The sequence below is a fragment of the Danaus plexippus genome, chromosome 20 (genome assembly GCF_018135715.1).
Source record: "Danaus plexippus chromosome 20, MEX_DaPlex, whole genome shotgun sequence".
NCBI classification, from domain to species: domain Eukaryota; kingdom Metazoa; phylum Arthropoda; class Insecta; order Lepidoptera; family Nymphalidae; genus Danaus; species Danaus plexippus.
In genome coordinates, this window is record NC_083550.1 from 6,199,488 (window position 1) to 6,220,100 (window position 20,613).

The following is a 20,613-nucleotide window of genomic DNA, read 5'->3' on the forward strand; positions in this document are numbered from 1 at the left end:
CACACTCCAGCGCTCTCCGCAGCGGATGAAATAAAATGTCCAGATACTTATACGATCTTTATTCATATAATCAATAAATCTTTTTTTTATCAAAATAGTACGTTATAAACAATAAGTTATTTATCTCAAACGTGTGCCGGCTACCAACTCCTCGCCAGCCCTGGCTCCGGCTCTCTCTGAGGTATATTAATGTATTAACGCAATGTTTATTTAGCTTATTGTATGGAAGTCATTGATTAATAAATACATTTTTCCTAGTTATTAAATTCATTCCAGCACTTCATCTAACTAAATACAAAGTCTCAATATATTACATGTCTTAGCGCTAAATGGAGATTTTCAATGAGATAATATAATATTTATTTACAATAATCATTAATTTAATGATATAATGTTGAATCACAACGCTTCGGATAACGTCCGTGTCGTGAAAACAATCTAAGGAGCGGCGGAAGGTTCTTGGGAAGGTGTTCGTGACGTCATATCCGCTCCGATTTCTTCAGCTCGTATGTACCATGTACATATTGTTATCTTCCACAACCCTGTGTGTGTGTGTGTGTGTGCGTGCGTGTATGTGTGTCTGCGCGTGTATGTGTGTGTCTGCGCATGTCCGTGAGTGTGGGTGTGTCTCACCCAGCGGGAGGCAGTCCCTTCATGTGTCCAGCATGTCGTGTGTCTGTGTGTGTATGTGGGTGTCTGCGCGCGAGTGTGGGTGTGTTTCACCCAGCAGGAGGCAGTCCTTTCCTTCGTGTGTCCAGCATGTTGTGTGTGTGTTTGTCACACGAGTGTCGGCGCTCGAGGTTTAGGAGGTAGCGGCGGCGGCGTGCGCGCCGGGAGCCTCTGACGCTGCGTCTCGCGCAGGTTTTCAAGGAAATCTAAAAACGTTAGGATGATAATCAATGCACGTGTTTATGTTGGTCACAGATACGGTTGTGTATCGTAAATAAATTCTGAGTTGGTCCGAGCCCCGTTATATATGACATAAGCTTATGTTGAAATATCATATTAGTCTGTGTTCAACATTTCGACGAACTTTGAACCTTCAAGAAATATAACATAGAAAGGCGTCGACATTGGAGTACGTTAAACTATATAAAATATTGCCCGAGGAAGCTCAATGTTTTTATCATTATATAGGGTGTTCCGTTAAGACATGTACTGACCAGGAGGATGATGATGTAGTGGCGGGCCGGCCCGCAGCGCCGCCCTCACCCTGGAGCCCGGGCCGCCGCCCCCGCCCCCGCTCACACCGGACGTGTTCACAAGGGAAGTCACGTCCACAGTCTGGTTAGAACTGACGCTACTTCGACTTGTACTCTGTAACGAGGACGAGCTTAAGAGAGAAGTGAAAAGATACTATATACAATAATTAGTTCATTCTTGGCTCGACTTAAACTGTTAGTTTTCATTACTTCTAAATTATTACCTGGTTGTCGTCGAGGTCGTCGGGGCGGAGAGCCAGGTCGCTGAGCGAGTCTCCGTCCTCGTCGCGGGTGATGGTGACGGGCGGCGTGCTGGTCGTGTCGTCTTCCAGTATCTGAACCCTGGCCCCGTCCAGCTCGTCGACTGGCGTGTCGGGGTGTATGGGGACGCCGGCGGAGAGGACCCGATGAGAGCCGAGATCTGGCCAGTAGCGTTGCAGGACGGGGCGCAGGACGTGTCGCAGGCGCCGCGACGGACGACACCGGACCGCGACCGCCCGCCCGGCGACGGACACGCGTAACACCACGCGACGCTCCACGCGCGCTACGCGACCTCCGAGGCGGGACGACGGAGCGGAACACGGGACGGTGGAACCCTCACCCGCCTGTCATGACACACGCAAAGATATATATAGGAGACGCAGACAACAGACCTGTATCAGTGTGACAGTCAAGATGATAGTTTCTGGAAGTAGTAGAGGCCAGGCGTTAATATTATGATATCTAAGATTTACTCCACGCCGCATTCAGACAAAACCACGTGTTACGGACATACTTAGTCAACAGGATCGCGTCAGACCAGTTAAGAATTTAATATTACTGATGTTTCCATACGTAGAGTTGTATAAAGAAAGAAACTAACTATAATAAACTATTATAACTCATATTCGTGATAAATCAATATAAGCTACCTGATCGACGAGTATGACGTCATAGGTGTTGCAGTCCAAGTTTCGTCTCTGGAGGAGTCTGTCCACGAGGCGTTTGACGGTGACCTCCTCGTCCACCCCCACCACCGACGTAGCACCGTCTGGGAGCACCACGCGGCACAACGAACACTGACCGTTCGTTTGACTCGACTTCACCACCTGACGGATAGATGCGGCTCAAGCAGATCATCAAGTGACAGCGTACGCAGGAGAGTCATTCATTGTTAGATAATACTTCATAGTTATGAAATATTCTTAAATTAGACGTTAATAACGACGTAAAAAAACAATATGGCTACAATGGATACGAATACATCGGGTTTTCAGACGACAGACAATATAATCTCACATTTCATTTACATAGATGATATTACGATTGTGCAACAAAAGGTAATTAACATTATATATGGAAAGTAATCTGAGTTCTGACATCTATTTATAAAGTAATCTCAGTTCAACTCGTAATTTAAACAATTCAATTAATGAAAATAAATTCAATGAAGTCACGAAGTAAACGGACAGTTGGTGGCGCGAGACTTACTGAGATAGAAACAGACTCATTTGAAACACTGATAAGGAGCGGAACTGTGATTACTTTTCTTTTTGCCGTGTGAACCGTGTCTTATTAATTAAGACGAGTGGAAGAAATTTGAATGAACGTAAATTTACACAATGACATCATTAAAAGTAACAAAATAATCCCCGAAGAAACAATGATCATATGATATTGGTGCTGGGTGACGGGTGGCGGGTGACGGGTGACGGGTGGCGGGTGGCGGCTGGCGGGTGGCGGGTGGCGGGTGTCACCACATGCTATTATGGTGTTGCTAATATTTGTTCCGCTTGTGTACATTTTCCATTCACTCGCCGTATAAAGCCAACACAAACAATGACTAGGTCTTTTCTTATTTAGTTATAATTTATTTTAAACCTGCCCGCGCCTAATGTGTATTGAACATTACAAGTCAGACGTGTTTGTAAGGAGTTAAGGGATTTCTGTGATGTTAAAAAACACACATACTTAAGTAAATTGGATTGTCATATTGGTGGGGAATGAGAAAAACCTTTTTTGTATGTTTGTATGATAATAATGTTACAATGATTGGATATATATATAGTCTGTCAGAAAACCGAACACTGCCTGCTGTCGATCTCTATCTCCGCCTATCTCTGCTATCCGTCAGTGCCAGCCTCATACTCACGTCTTCGTCTCTCTCCCTGGACAGCGCCCTCGTCCTCCAGGGCAGGAGCGACCCGCTGCGCCGCCTCTCGGACGCGTTCGACGAAGTCTTCTTCAGCTGATAACAAGACAAGTCATTTCGTTATCAACATTTCGCTAATAACATGAAGGAAAATTTACAAAGTCTGGCTGAGGTTCAGTGTTAGTTAGTTCTTCATTACTTAATATAAAACGGATAACATTTTCAGCTTCCAATCATTATTTGTAACCAGGTGTCTGCCCAATATTATTTTTTATTTTCCTTCTCTCAATGTTATAAGAAATATTTTAAACTTCTCTAAGGACCCAGTTATTAAGTTATCATCATAGGATATCATTTTAAACATCTGTTGATATGCAGCAGTTACAGGTCGGGTCCTCGTCGGGATGTGTCATATGTTCATCAGTCTCCAAGAAGTAGTTCATCAACTTCTTCAAGACATATATAGGTTACTCGCTCATAGTGTCGAGGCATAAAAACTGGGTTTGACCTTCACCTTGTTGTTTTCTGGTGCGTACGGCGGCGGGAGGCCTCGGAGGTCAGCTCGGGCGCACTCCGCGTGGACCGACGAGCGAAGGAAACGAGGGTAGCTGTCGAACTTCATCACGTTGAAGATCTGCTTCTGAGCCTGGCGGGGAATCAGGGCTGGCATGTTATCACTGACTTAATACTCACACTAATCGTCTTGGGAGATTTTTTTATTAAAAATACAGGAGTAATCGCTAAGTAACAAATATGAGATTCGTTTGGGTCGTGGGGAGGAATTTTTTTGGGAAGACCCGTTTTGGACGACAGTGACTAAACTTCTATATACCTGAAGAAAAAGATCTTGCGGCGGCGGAGTCTGGTGCAGCCTGAGACTGACCGCCCTCAGGGCTGCGGCGTCAACATTCACGGGATCCGAGGCCCCGTCCGCGAGGTGTCTCTGCCAGATCTGAGTTGCGAGGGCGGAGCGCTCGGCCTCCGCCCCACTCAGGCGGTACTGCTCGCACGACCACCAGAACCTGGACCGGATATGGGACATTATGTTTTGGTCTAATGTATTTAAAACCTTAGTTTTACATGATATTATCTAGTGATACTTAAAACTTTTTTGTATAAAATAACTTTCTTATCGATTAAATATATATTTTAAATTTTGAACATTATTTGACACGCTGACACTCTTTTTAGTATGCAAACAAATATTAATGCCATTTATAGCACAGACCTCCAACCTGAGTGTCATTACTTTACCGCCGTAGTGAAAACTGATTTATAGAGACCGTTCACTCACCGGATGTTCTCAGCGGCGTACTCCTTGTCCAGGAAGTGGGCGAAGGCTGCAGCCCCTGCTGGATCGGCCAGCAGCTGTTCCAGGCCTAACGACCAGCGAGCCACGCCGCCCTTAGCGGAACCAGACTGGGCTGGCGCCGAACCTTCGCTCATTTGCTATTAAAGATAATTTAACTTAAAATATATATCTAACTAAGCGCGTCTGATTTCGTTGGGCTTAACTCTAATTCAAGTTCAAACAAAGTTAGTTTGCGAGTACAATGATTCATGTTTATAAATAACCCAACACTAGCTGAACGCTGGCTGCTGTTTTATTCGGACGATATCGTGCGACCCCATTACCTCGCGTTTGTTTTGCTGCGGTTCATTTCAACGGAACTGTATCCGTCACATCGTAGTATTTTGTTGTATATAACCTACTCATTGCTTTTCAACCTGCTTATTAAATTGCTAAATTTTCAGCTATCAATTCAAATTTGCTGGTCATATTATTATCAAAACACACGTTCAAGTCTTGAACTTGAGGACTAACTAAATGAGTTAAATTTCCTGTTATACGATCTTTCTAACGGTCGTTGTTGATATACTGTTATTAAGAAGTTTTTTTATATCCACTAAACAAAACTGTTAAATTATATTTTTATATTTCATTTAAAATAATCTAAAAATGTAAGTAAATCAATCTATGAACTTTTAATTGGCACGCTCTAAACCTTTCGTATTATAGGTTACAAGGTTGAAAAACTTGACCTACCCTCAAATCAGAACATTACATAAGTGAAGCATTCTTCTCTTAATGGTTTTATTTCTTAATTAAATTATATATAATTCTGTGAAGCAAACCTTATTGTATAGACCTCGGTGGTCTGGGTGCCTGTAAGAGCTGCCAGCGCCACCTCCTGTGGTCCATCGACGGAACGGGGAGGACTGTTCGCTCTGAAACAAACACATACTATTACAACCAGCTCTGGATGGATAGGTGATTCAGAACAAAAGACAGATGTCATCTTAAATAGGATTAAAGTCTGAAAAAAATTATTAGTTTCTGAGGAAAATTTACGATTGGCATGAATTGAAGATGGGAGAGGAGATAAACATCTTGAATTACATCTCATACTTGATTTTATCAAAATCGCACTATAACTAATACTTATATTTATGTATATGTTAACTTTAATTTATGACGATGCAATATTCGCATATATGTAGCTCGACACAGATTAAATGTGCTCAAATTTCATTTTATACAATTAAATTACCAAGAACTTTATAAATAATAAACTAGAAGATGTCTTCAATTGAAGGCGTCAACGCGACGGAATCTTCCGAGAAAAGTTACATTTAATTCTAAGTACGGATTGAATTAAAGCGTGAGAACAAAAATTACAAGGATATTAAAAAATAATTTAAAATTATTAGTATCATATATATTAATGAAACATTTAAATACTATTTTTCTTGCTTTATTGTCAACAAATTTAGATAAATATTAATAAAAATAAACTTAGAATAATTGCAACTAAATTAATAAATTAACTCAATTCAGCCTTTCTTTTATTTTATATTTAAATCATTACTGTACATGTTTCTAAGCAAAGAAAATTCTAGAGTACATTCACGTTCAATGCTCACTATTCCAATTGATAGCATCTGTACGCACGTAGACCTTGAAATGATATTTTAAATTTCTTTTACATGACAATACGCTTTCAAAATAGACTCGGTTTAAAAAATATACAGATAATATTCTAATGTAATGAAAACAATATACAAAAGAAGGTTTTATATATATATAAATACCTCGTCGTCGTCCGTATACCACACGACCATTTTGTATACGTTTTTACTCAAGCAATAAAAACGTCCGCGATCACCCAGCGGTCGCCATAAAGAATTTTATTTCGGATTAAAAACCGCATGCAATTATTTCAGCGTCGTTGCTGGGTTCCGGAACCGTTGTACAGAAAAAATACTTTTCACGTATGAATTTATATCAAGCTTACTTTTAATGCAAATGTCTTAGATTAACGCAACACTCGAATAAATAATGTTTTAAATCTTCGAATGTTTATCGCGACTAACAAGCACTTCGTTTACTAGATTTGATATTATTTTTTTCTATATAGCAACACTGTATTTCTGTCCGGCATCACAGAACCGACTGGTGGAGACAGTCATCCAACGATACATAAATTACAATGACAATCAAAGCGAATACAGCCCTATTTCCGGCGGACGGCGGACCTCGGCGCAAACACGCAGCAGAGGCGGACGGTGGCGGAGAAGTAATTATCTTGTTATAACAGCAATCATACAATAAACATCGCATGCAATTTATATCGGTTTTGGGTTATAGATTAAATTATAAATCGCCAATGATCAAAGATGATATCGTAACTGTCGAGGCCGGTCAACTTCAACCGACTGATCGGGAATAAAATCGGTCTTCCGACCGTCATAAACACGCCGATGCCGATTCATTAATATCGATCAAACCGAAATTAACGATGGAATTATTTTATATATATGTCACGAGCGGTTTTAGTCTTTTATTGTTTGTACGCCGATATAAACTCTGTATTTATTTACAGTCGTAGCTAGTTAATGTCATATTGCGATCACGATCAATTCCTCAAACTTGTCCCATCAGTGACGCATCCAAGCCAGTTGGCGAGCGCCCAGGTTCTTGGTCTGTTATGGCGCTAGGGACATTGTTTGCTAACAGCCCATTCAATTATTATAGGTCACGGCGACCAGTTCAGGATGTACTCCGCATATTTGGCAACTTTTCCTATTCTTCCATGAACCGACGTCATCATAGCCAAAGACATAAATTAAAAAAAATACGATACAACTAATGGTTTTTTATTTACTAGTTTATTATAGAGATTTAATAGTTAATTTAATACGCGTACTCGAAGGTTTTAAAACGCGATTTTGTATATTACAGATTCCAAAGGCGCGAAAAAATATATTTTTCCAAGGTAAAGTTCCCAGCGAGGACTGTATAATCAGGACAATCCCGCGTGCAGGAGTACTCAAAACATTTCCACTATCGGCATTCTCTGCATAGCGCACTCCAACGAGATATCCATCGCTACACGTGATAGGAGCTATTGGCGTCAATAGTACACTTCAATAACATTCAACAAAATATAAAAGAATTTTCTGACCAAAACATGTCTCAATTCGTAGCAAATCACGTCCTTTTTGAACCTTTAAGGAAAATAATATCTTTAATATACACATAATATGACCACAAACTCATTGTATGAAGACATCACTAAAATATTGTTTTAGTGTCGTTTGTTATAGAATAAAATACATTACAATGCAATTAACAATCATTAAGGATATTGCGTAAGAAACATCTATTTCTTACATGTTATACGAAATAAAATATTTTATTCAATTCAATACTAGACTAGAAGTTTTTTTTGGAAACCTATAAGCCATATATGTAACTTTTTCTACCTACGATCTACATTTATATTAAATATTTACAATTTCAATATATAAGTGTAATCCAATACTCACAAATCTATGCAAAGTAACCAAAAGCTTCTCTACAATGAGCGTTGGCATCTTATATTTTATAACGCAACACACGCTACTGAAACAATCTCAGTTTGTGAGATGAATCTTCTTATCACCGTTGACAGTATTATGACACGGTTATATATAGCAAGGCTGCAGTGCACAATAAAACTAGAAAATTATCAAAATCACTTATAAATTAATCGTAACACGACTTTTGTACTGTTTTCTAAAATACTAATTGGATTGAGGTGTTCTTAACCGTCTCCGAGTATCGATGCTGATGCGTTTATCAGCCGGGAGGTCCGAGCTCCGACTGCTGGTGGAGTGGGCGAGGATTACGGTTATCATATCAGCACGCATCTCGAGCGTGGTGACTGTAGATACTACCCACGTATACGAGATAACTTGTAGTTAATATTGTACGATCCACACTCAAGATCCTCTACAGAATATGTAAAGCACGAATTACATTGACGATTAATAAAACGATAACCTTGGGATATATCTGACCGTATTGTAAGGTATTGTTGAGTTTCGAGACCCTGAAGAAGTACTGATAAAGTGATAAAGATAACTACTGAGGTCAAGGACGCTTTCCGAAGACACTGACATTATTAAGAAATCGAAAAAATAATCATCATTAACCTATCGGCGCCCACAGCTGAGCAAAGGCCTCTTCTCCCACGGAGAAAGTTAGAGCATTAATCACCACGCCTGCTCAAAGTTTGGCGAGTTCGAACTTATGATTTGAAATTATGAGTCCAGGTTTCCTCACGGTAATTTCCTTCGTCGCCTGTCAGTGGAGTCTGAATACTTTTAGAAAGTACATATAACTCGGAACTAAATCACATTAGTACTTGCCAGGTCTCGAACCCGCACCCTCGTGCGCCAGACCCGGGGCCTTAAACTCTAGGCCACCGTGACTTAATAATAAATAATTATTTTGTAAAAATATTAAGACGAATCATTAGAAGTAAGAAATCTTGTCTAACTCATTGGACATTTATTCGCTATTCACATAACTAATAAGGATATATTTATTTTACCGCTTTGTTTGCTGACTTCAAATTATCTAAGTATAGAAGACAGTACAAAAATGTTTGGTCTGCTTTTACGTTATATTGTAAAGGAAAATATTCAAATATTATAAGAAATTTTTATAATTGTGTCGGGTCATATTATTATTTGTTTATAATTAGGACTAAACCAAAGGGTTCGTTCATGATGACGTCATATTATCCTTAAAAGTCTCAGCAAGCGAGTCTATAGCCTGTGGAAGCACCATCAAAACCAGCTTAGCCTTTCCAACGATTATCATAACATGAAAATATTTCTATATTAAGCATCGGTATTAGCTAACCGGACGATAAGTTTATTTATTTATGATTTAGATCTGAAGTAACTGGCATGCAGGAAAAGATAAGGGGACATAAAAAGATATATTTTTTTTAGTGTTAAGTCTATAAATAACCGTGTTGATTACAAAACCGTACAAGAGTTTTAATGACTCCGGTTCTATGTTGACGGAGTGACTTATACAGGTGTAGTATAGTTTTATTGTCAATTTAAAGGTGTGTCCTTTACGATTACCACGATTTTTGCATAGTCACACTACATACTAAGCGTATCCCGTTCCTCAATAAATAACCCACATTAATACTGCAATGTTCGAATTACGATTTGTAGACTGGAAACAGACCGTACGTAGTTCGACGAAGCGAACTCGGAGTTAGCTTACAGAAGACGTTGCGCGCGAGGTGCATTAAAGGTTTTAAATTAAATTTAATAATCATTTAATTACTTCTGTGATATTGTGTTAACTGCTGTTACGTTTAAATTAATGTTTGACATAAGTAACGATTCAAATTCCTGTTGCTTCTTCTTTTTCTAAACTACAAGATATTCATCCCTTACCCTTTTTGGAGGAGAGAAAAAAATAGAAAAAATATAAAGAAATATGTTATACAGTACGTTCCGCATCGTCAACCTCCCTAGCAGGAAACATCAATTCAGTAACAAAGCCTCCATACAAGGGACATTGAGTTAGGAAAAGTTAATATCAGATACACACCAATAGAGAGCTCATATTTCCATCACGCTCGTGCACAGAGAACAGCACTCTATGCCCTGCATAATAAGGTTCATCGAAAAATTTCCCAGCTTTCCAAAGAAATTCAACTTTCACTCAGCACTCAATGCATCAAACACATAGGACACTGAATTATTAATTTAATAAATAGATGCGTCTTATTACAATAACATAAGATTGTTTTTTGTATGACACTTAGTAATGAACCGACCGCGAAAGCCTACGTCCGAACATCGACTGTTAGAACCGTACAGTCACGCTCCGAGTGATTTTCCCACATACAAATCAACTTTAATATACAATGAAAACTAAACTTTAAATTTATAGTATAGAGATATTTTTCAAAAGATTTACGGATATGTATCGTAATATTTAAAAAGTTGAATCACAGACAAATAAATAATTTCAATTAAAGGCACATACTAACATTAACACAACTACAAAATTAGCAAAACAAATAAATTATTATTTTAATACAGGATATATATAATTTAAAAGGAAAATTTTACAAACAATAGAATCAAATTAAGAGTAAAATATTTTATAACATATCCTACTACTATAACAATGAGACAGTTTATGAGGATGTTTGTTACACTTACATGCAAACGCTGGTAAACGGATGTCGGTGGTACGTTACAGTAATATAGTTAAGACATCAGAATAAGATATAGATGATAATTTACCCCGAAAATCTGTATAATTTCCACGGAATCACGGCATAAGTTGTATTCTGTTTGAAGTTAGGTGACACAGACAATAGATGTCGCTGACAGTTGGTTATCATATCTATAGTTTTACACACTTGACAAATTTATCTCTAAGCACAAATCCGAAGTATAAGCTGACGAGTCGCGGTTAAAAACTAGTTACAAATAAATTAACTGTTAAATAAAATTTTGCGTTGATTTTGTTTTGCATCTACGCCAAATGCGTTCAAGGTTCTTCCGCGTTTCATAACAAAACAAAAATGGTACGCTATGTGTCTGTCAGCTGAAAAATCTTTACGACGTATCTTGTTGGAATAACTCTTACAATTCATATGTATCCTTACTATATGTTTCAATCAACGGACTTAATACGGCGCGTGTCCAGTTGTAACTCCGAGCCTGCACACGGTAACATCAATGTATGTAGTATGGAATTTAGGTTGAAAATGTACACTTTTGGTAGGTGATTGCACGAAGTTATGAGTTCAGATCACTGTACGAAGCTTTCTTTTAGTTTAAAATCAGCTAGATATTTTATGTTTCAATAAATTAACATAGTTTACGGTAAAATATAATTAAAATATATATATAATACAAACATGTGTTAAGCCTATGATAACAAGATCAGCGGTAAGATCCTCAATAGTAAAACGAATGCGTTGTTTCCTACATCAAAGTCTAATAAAAAATATCTCTGCGGAAACATTCAACTAAACAAGACTTTTTTCTTTTTTTAAGCTTTTCCGTATAAAGAATTTAAATATAACAATAGTATGGTTTTAAATTATAACACTTTCAAACAAATACAGAAACAGTTGAATTTATATGTAATCCTACCAACGTAACTGATACGAAAGTTCTGACTAGGTACGAATGTTTGTTACTCTTAAACGAAAAATCTATTAAACAGATATTGATGAAACTTTCCAGTGATGTAGCTCGCACAGCACAATAAGACATGGACTGTAAATGCATCTGTATCTAACATTAAGTGTAATTCCTTTGGATCAAGGCCAATTAGTTGTATTGTGTATGTAGTCACAGGACACAGACCATAGATGGCGCTGGCTGTTAGTCACCCCATGTATTGTTTTTACACGCTATACATTTCTCTCGGAGACCAATTCCGAAGTGCAACGTACTAATCTGAGAGTTGAGGGCAGTGATTAATCATCGGTTCTTTAAATTATTAGATAAAAACAGTTATTAGATAAAATATAAATATATTTTAACAAAAATTCCAACTTTTTTTTATCGAAAACTTAAAATAGGACACCTTAAAGTTATTAGTTATGTGACAAAAAAAAATTCTATTTCTTAATAATAACACTATCAGTACAGTACAGTACAATGCTGAGTACAATACACATTCAGCTCACAAAGATATAATATATTACACTTCATACTGAAAACTGTATATAATTCTTGAGAAAAGAAACCTTCCATGTTTCATATAAATATATAAAATAATATATTCGATATATTCAAATAAAAAAAAAGTTTTAACACAATCAGTTACTTTTTATTTGACTTACTAAAATAGCCGAACTGTTTTCACCGTAAGTAATACTGTATAGTCCAATATCCCATTGGACTGGAATGATATACAATCTGAGACAGTTAAATATAACTGAAGATTACTATACAGTCTCGATACTTATCTGTTAGACTATACGAGGCGAAATAGACGAGGTAATATCAAAGAACGGCGCCCGTTAAAATTGCACGGTTGTTAATTGATGTTACTTAATTGTTATCGCGAACGCATAGAAATAAAACCAAGGGGGTCACTGAACCGACACTGAGGACGAATATATTTTTCATAACTGATATCAAATTATTCGTATTCAGAAGACTTGCTTTTCACTACGACTTCTTACAGGTGGACATAAGAATTTTTGTTGAGGAGGAAATACGTTAATTATGGTTAAGAAACAGAGAGCGCCATCTATTGTCTGTATGAAGATACAACTGCCCGTGGCCCAACGGAAATTCCGACTTCAGGCTTATAAGTGAATCCATGTCAACGCTGCGTTTTTGGGAAGTGTCGTTATAAACGGTTTAATAGTTCTTAACTAACACGGTAGCGTACATTCAAACACACATTCTTTAAAGAATTACACATTAAACTAATTTTTTCAACTACACTCAAACCGATTTCCTTTCACATGTCGTATGGTGAGAGACACAATATATATGTTTGTATAAATATAGAGTTATTTATTACATTTTATTGAACCACAAAGTAATCAGATAAAATACAGACATCTCTTATGACATTTTTTCCATTTATTTCGTTCTGATAACACATTAAAGATCACACGTACAGTAAATATAATTTATTACACGTTACAATTTAATCATTTTATATATCATTAAATCATTTGTATCATTATCATTTATTATGACTGTATGGAAATTACAATTAAGTTATGTATATAATCGTTGTACTGATTAGGATGATAGGATCGTGTATTTACGACAGGGGAAGCTTCACCGTCTTCTTTGCACATTTAAATTCTTTAAATAATCTGTAGCCATTACAATACAACTAATATTAATATATACGTTATAAGTAGAAAAAATATTTATTTATTTTTATTCTGTCAAATCGAAGATAGTTCATTAATTGTGGTTGTACCTCCCACTACATATAAGAATAACAAATTTCAGGTAAAAATTTAAAATACGTACAGTAAAGTAAAGACGTGCAAACAGACAATGGGTCGCCCTAATTCCATTACAACAATATAAAAAATATTGATTAAATAATATCATATATTATTATGTACAATAATAATAAAAAATAAATTTGATAAATAACTTAAAAATAAATATAAATTATTAAATATAAAGATATTTTTAATTAAATATATATTATAAAAAGATACCTGTTTGATTGGAAATTGAAACTTTTGCGGATATAGATCCTGAAGCCGCTGACAGAGCTGCACAGCGCTTGTCGCTAGACGGGCCATTTTAATAAATGCTAACAATTCCACTGATTCCATATATACCAATAAAAAACAATCACATCACATTTACAACGATATTATAAAATAAACAGCGAGAGTTCAAATGTGGAGCGTTTTATGGTTTGAGTATCACACGTCCGTCCTGTTAGGCGGCCGGTTCACGACTAACGAGTGACTCTCGAGTCTCACATCTTGGCCACACGTAGGGCGTCACAGCTGAAAATGTATTTCAACTGAATTTTGAACTCATCGCATTATACGTATATTATGATATAATTAATAAAAAATATATATATTTCCACCTATTTTGGGCATCGTGATTATAGGCCTAGGTTAAAAAAAATTATGGCACTAAAACTATTGGCGTGTCAAGTGACGCACTTATTCAGCTGACTGTCTTTGTCGCGATGAATATAGTGTTGATACGTTCCAACGATAAACACCTTACAATGAGATGCCATTAGGTGGTACAAAAGTTGAATAGCTCACTTCATGACTGTAGAATAACGCTGAAACAAACTAACAAGTGTAAACATATGCATACGTACTATATATTAAAATTGTCTTTATATTCCTAGTTTATTAGATACGAATACATCCGAATTATGTTATAAGGAGAGCTCATTCGGTCGAATTAATTCACATGACCGACGCCCTTCAAGAATTTCTATTCAAGGCAATAAAAATAAAACATTATTGTGTAATTAAAGCCAATGTTAGAGACTCGAAGATTGTTTTATTCCGATCGTTGTAGCTGAAACGTTTGTTTATCGAAGATGTTTAATAAAACCTTTGAAACAGCAGAAAGCAAGACAAATTATATCCAGCTTTATTGGGAGATATCATGAAATCATATTTCTATTACAAATGATCATTAACAATCGGAAAATTCTGAACATCCTGATGGTATAAAGACGTACTTATTATGTTCGTGTAAATCTCTTTAGCACCAGCAGCAATCACGAGCTGCTCAGTCACTTAGCACCTAAGCCGAGCTCGTCTCGGATGAGGTTCACGGTCTTGTGGTACATTACATTAATATAAATACATTATATTCTACTGTTGTTATAGACAAAAATGTTTGTAAGGATCTTTGTTGCTCTTTCAGGCAGACACTGCTAAACCGATTTTGATAATACTTTACGGTAATGTAGCTTGGACATCAGAATAGGACATAAGATAATGTATCTGAAATTACGTTCCCGCGGGATCAATGCATATCTTTTATCTCGTGTATGAAGTGGGTAGGTGGCATGGACTATAATGTCGCTGATGGTTGGTTACCATTTTTAGACAATTTAACCTATTTCACCGGTAAACTTGGAAGAAGTCGCATTCAAAAACTAGTCTTATAGCTAAAGTTAATTTGGTTAGAACGTAAAATGTAGTGTATTTTTCAAACAGATTAGAGTAACAAAGTTTATCACTTAAAGCAAACAATACTAGCTGAAACAGGCGACTTTTCTTGCTATATCTAATATATTAACAGTTTTCATATGTGACAAAACACATCTCTAAAGATTTTTATCGTCCTTGGAGAATACATTTAATGGAACTAATGCAAAGTTATATAAACGTAAAACGCCCGTAACTACGCAACGTAACGACGGAATCTTGTAGTGCTCGTGATGGCAAAGTATAATTTCGTTAACCCAAGATGTCACACGTTACAATCTTATGATCTGTTATTCCGTAACGTTGCTCGACACTTCTTGTTCCTGGGTAGTGTTTATCTCATTCTCTGTGGAGCGATCTATAAACTGCAGTTATCTGGAGCGACCTTCTCATCAGACGTCTCAATGCGAATCTATGTCGCGATACATTTTCGACTCATCCGTATTTTATCTTGTTTATAACTATTTTTGTGTTATTCGACGTTTTTTATTTTTTTTATTTTCTACAGACAAATATTTTAAATATTAAAATTTTAGACGGAAATTAAAATTGCATATAATTGGCCACAGTTATTCTATTTTTTTAATATTGAGAAGGAGAATTATTTATGTTTTCTCAATTCATAAAATAAGAAGAATTAGCAACAAACGACAGGTTCAAAATCTTAGGAATCATATAAATTATACGTTAATACACATTTTGTATTTGTAAGTTACTTAAGATAAACATTCCGAACTATTTTCTTCAAAACTAACTGTTAAAAACTAGACATAGGAAAAATATTAAATTACAAATGACTAAGGGTTATCAATAATTGTAAATATTACGTTAATAAAAAAATATCAGGCGTCAAAGACGATTATTAAACAAAAATAAGAAGATTAATAAATAAAAATAAATAGCAAACTGAGACAGTATGTTAAAATAAACTTTGCTAAAATAATTAATTTTAACACATACTACCCTATCGATATTCAACAGTAGAGTCTAGACTGAACGTTCCTTGATAATTGAATATTTGGTATACGTGACCAACTAGTCTCAGACTCAGCCGTATCCGTGCGAACGAGCCATTGTCTCTAGTGACGCCAGCTATCCAATATTGTACACTCAATGACATCTGTTACAATACTAACTACAGAACAATACAATGGCTGTTATATTAATCAATAATATATTGTATTAAAAATATATTACTTATATGAATTTTTTTAACAGTTCGATCACGTTAATAGAGACTGTTGAGCGAGTCAGAGAGTAATTTACTTGTAGGTTAGAATTTGATTCTAAACTGTAAAAAAACCTTTATTTTTCTAACATGCGCTTGATATATTTCCTATGAACTAATTGTTTTCATTCATACATATATATTAATTGTATTGTAAATGCGTTTATTCGTTATCATTCCTGCCTCCAGGGTCATTAGATTCATATCAGCAATCGACATCTTAAACCCATTTGTCAGATAAGATCTCGTCAATGGCACATCAGTTCAGAACACTTTGATACAAGTTCTTGTATCATACGCTCTCATAACTTAAATCACTTTATTAATACTCTCCATACATAAAAAATTGAATTAATTAACATAAAAAAACTATACGTTTGTAATGTATTTAAAAACCTATTGATTTAGTTATTGGGAATCTGTCTTGTATCTCGACGTCTTGTTGTTGTACAGTCAAGGACACTGCAGATTATCGCGACAAATTCACTGAGAAATAGGCGTTATATCATTTATTTACTCTGTCCAAACATTCAATGATTTGAGAGTCATGACTCAGCCACAGCATCCAGCTCCCGAATACAATTCCAGTGTTAAGAAAATTAACGTTTTTGTATCACGGAAGTCATATTTTCGGATTTAATGCAAGTTTTTTATTATTTCAAACTAAATACTCCCGTCGTTTCGGTTACTTTGGAGCATCCGTGATCACGGTCGAACCAGATGCTCGTAGAAAATATTACTTTAATTTAAATGTATACTCGCGGAAGTCTCAGATCTCTTATACAACGTTTTTGAATCACGGAACTTAGTAATCTCATGAAAAAATTATGACAATTCTTTTGTACTACAAACATACCATATTCGTATTTATTACATTTATTATTATTATTTAAATAACAGTATAAATATCAATAAAATCATGATAAATATTTATCAGTGTCGAAAATAACACAAATTCAATATCTTGACGAGATAGCCCGGTTAAGAGAAATGATGTTGTGTTTTAAATAGATTTAGTACTAAAATAAACTGAGAGGCCTCTTGATATAAATATAAAGACCAAAACACGAACGGGAAGTTATACACGAAAACGTCGTAAAGTGAGTTACATGGTGTTTATGATAGCCTTACTATTAGTTCATCATCATCATCATCATCAGCCTATATAATCTTATAACTTGAAATTATAAGACCAGGTTCCTTCACCGTCCGTCAGTGGTGTCTAAATACTCTTAGAAAGTATATGTGATTCGGAAAAGATCACATTGGTACTTGCCAGGTTTCGAACCCGCGCCCTCAGGTATGAGAGGCGGGCCTTTTAACCTCCAGGCCACCACGACTGTACTATTATTAGTTGGCGTGATCAAACCAAACGAAAAAAATTTGCAATTCAACAATTACCCCTAAGCTACGTTGATACTAGATTAAAGAATGGAAAACTGCCAATGTGTAAGAATAGAGAAGACTTGTAGTGTTTTCGAGAAACGAGAGTCCCCCAGAACTAATTAATTTAGTCCAATAACAATACTCCATACGCTACGCTTCATTGTTCCTGTACCCGGTAGTGTAAGTCAAAATACAAAAACAAATTTGAATTCAATTTAAATACTCGGTTTCAAATATCGATATTTTACTTTTAACAACGTGACTTAAACAAAAAAATATGACAATGCTTTTAATGAACAAAGTTATAATAAGCAATATGTATACGTACATATAATTTTCATAATTACACTCCGCTTTGCACGCTTGAAGGACAATAAAACCGCTTTAAACAAAAAGACTACTAAGTTCAAAGTATGCACTGATATGTATTTTGATGTCGAAGCAGACTTAGACATAACATTCATACGTAGTTATCAAATAATGAGATTGTATAAAATAGTAATGTCAAAACGTACTTTCAATCATTAACATTAATAATTGATTTCTTTTATAAAATACATTAAGTTAAGACCATTATCATTTTGAACAAAGTATATAAGACGTAATATTATTGGAAATTTATGTATTTTTTAAAATAAATATAACACACACACACACAATCCATGGACATTCCTTGATGTACTGTCACTGAATGTCAAACACAATGACACTTCTATTCTACTACTGAACTCGAAATAATCAATGAATTACGTTCGAGTATCGATAGTTATACAAGGGATTTTATTTTCACTTTGTTTGCATTGAAACGGCATTTTAAAACTCGTCTTAGTAAAAAAAATGTCATTGAAATTGAAATAAGGATGTCTTAAAACATCATTTGAAGCCTCGCTAAGTACCTTTATAACTCCCCCTCGTTTCCAATCACAATACGTCCACACATATATCATTCATTATAAAATATAAACTATAGATTGATTATGTATAACAAGCCTTTGTACGCCGGATTTCTATAATAAAACCCTTGTTAGGAACACCAGATATCAATAGACAGACATACACGTACGTATACCTTCACAAGCTTTTTATTTTATAATCAATGTCACAGCGTCATTCATATTCAACAACGGATACCTCTTTCGTTGAAGTCGGTTATTATGAAACATCTATTAATATACTTATCATTAATTCAAGGAAGTAATTTTATCTATAAATAGCCACCTATAGTATTCAACTGTTCTAGTGGCTGCGATACTGTGATACACCACACTAGTATTTGATCATCTCTAGAACAATCCATCAACGATTACAACTACACTTGATTAGTATTCTGGAAGAGATCACCAATACTAGGATGTGTGTATGTTTGTGGAAACTGATATAGTGATTTACAGATTACAAGGACCTCTATATTGATTTGAGAATACGAACCCGGGTAGTCAGGGGTAGCGATTAGCTTGATAAAAATTTTAATTATCATTTTGTTTTATTTATAGAGCAAAATAAAGTTTTAATTTTTAGCGTATTTATATAAGATGAGTCCTTGGTAAGTCTTCCTAATACCAAAATTGTTATTATGATATTTGTTTAAAATAATAAAAATTCGCGCAGTAAATCCGAAAAGGTATTAGTTTTATTTACATGACTCGCGAAAGTCTTAGATCTCATTATGATATTTGTTATTTTTTTTTTACATGAAACACTAATATAATCTGTGGATCATTGTTTGCCTGTGCGGTAGTTCTGAGTGGGGTGGCAGACCTGCCGTGACGGAGGAGCAGGTGGTGGCACACCTGACTTCATAACGGCTGCAGACGCACATAACACTATATACGTGAATTGGAAATGTTAATAACATAAACGTTATGAACAATACTAAAATTATTTTTTTATATTAATAATGTATATTTTTTCTTATCAAAAAAGCTTCTTATTATTTATTGCCGCTCCATGATAATGAATTTTGACGGCAAGGTTGGGTCAATGTGAAACAACACGTCAGGAGCCGAAGGACATTACTTACACTATATACAAAGAAAAAATCTATTCCATTTAAATAGATATATATAGCATACATTATATAACATAAAAGGCAAGTTACGCACGTGGTGTCGAAGGCATTTTAAACATCCGTTAGTAAATACCGCAGATTGTAAATAAAGGGATTTAACCAACGTCTTGTTATCATAATGAAACGTTATTTAATTCTATGAATACTAAGAAATTTACTATTTTTATATTATAGATATGTATGGGTAATTTAAATTTATATCCGTGCTAAAGAGACATTGTCACAGTCTTTCAAATACACGTACTAAATAACATTTACTGAGTTACAGCGGTAGGGGCGATGACACACAATTAGTCATTTAACAGACGAAAACATACAATTAAATATATATTCTAACAACATAACACTAAGGGTCGAAATCCTTAGCACGGTTTGAGCATACCAAAACGTTACGAGCGATGTATAAGTTACTTAAATATGTTACCAGGAAACGTTAATGTATACAAACGTACTGAAACACACTTTATGACTCGAACTAAGGTATCAATATTATAAGAATAATTCTGTTTTATACGACATATTTTGAATAAATGTATTGTATGTATGTATATGTTTATAGCAATCTCTTATATTCAACTACGAACCTTGAACACTAA

General features: G+C 35.5%; 1 protein-coding gene across 1 annotated transcript in view; it reads right to left on the minus strand.

Moving 5' to 3' along the window:
- Positions 1 to 44: 44 nt before the first annotated feature.
- Positions 45 to 20,613, minus strand: part of LOC116773962 (regulator of G-protein signaling loco) — a 44,901-nt gene continuing 24,332 nt past the window's right edge. Inside the window, exons 4-12 of the mRNA XM_032666559.2 lie at positions 5,470 to 5,562; positions 4,628 to 4,782; positions 4,166 to 4,355; positions 3,848 to 3,979; positions 3,334 to 3,429; positions 2,114 to 2,290; positions 1,427 to 1,807; positions 1,164 to 1,317; positions 45 to 875 (exon numbers count right to left, since the gene is read on the minus strand). Of these exons, the coding sequence (XP_032522450.2) occupies positions 778 to 875; positions 1,164 to 1,317; positions 1,427 to 1,807; positions 2,114 to 2,290; positions 3,334 to 3,429; positions 3,848 to 3,979; positions 4,166 to 4,355; positions 4,628 to 4,782; positions 5,470 to 5,562 (1,476 nt within the window). The 3' untranslated portion in view covers positions 45 to 777. The remainder of the gene's footprint in view (positions 876 to 1,163; positions 1,318 to 1,426; positions 1,808 to 2,113; positions 2,291 to 3,333; positions 3,430 to 3,847; positions 3,980 to 4,165; positions 4,356 to 4,627; positions 4,783 to 5,469; positions 5,563 to 20,613) is intronic.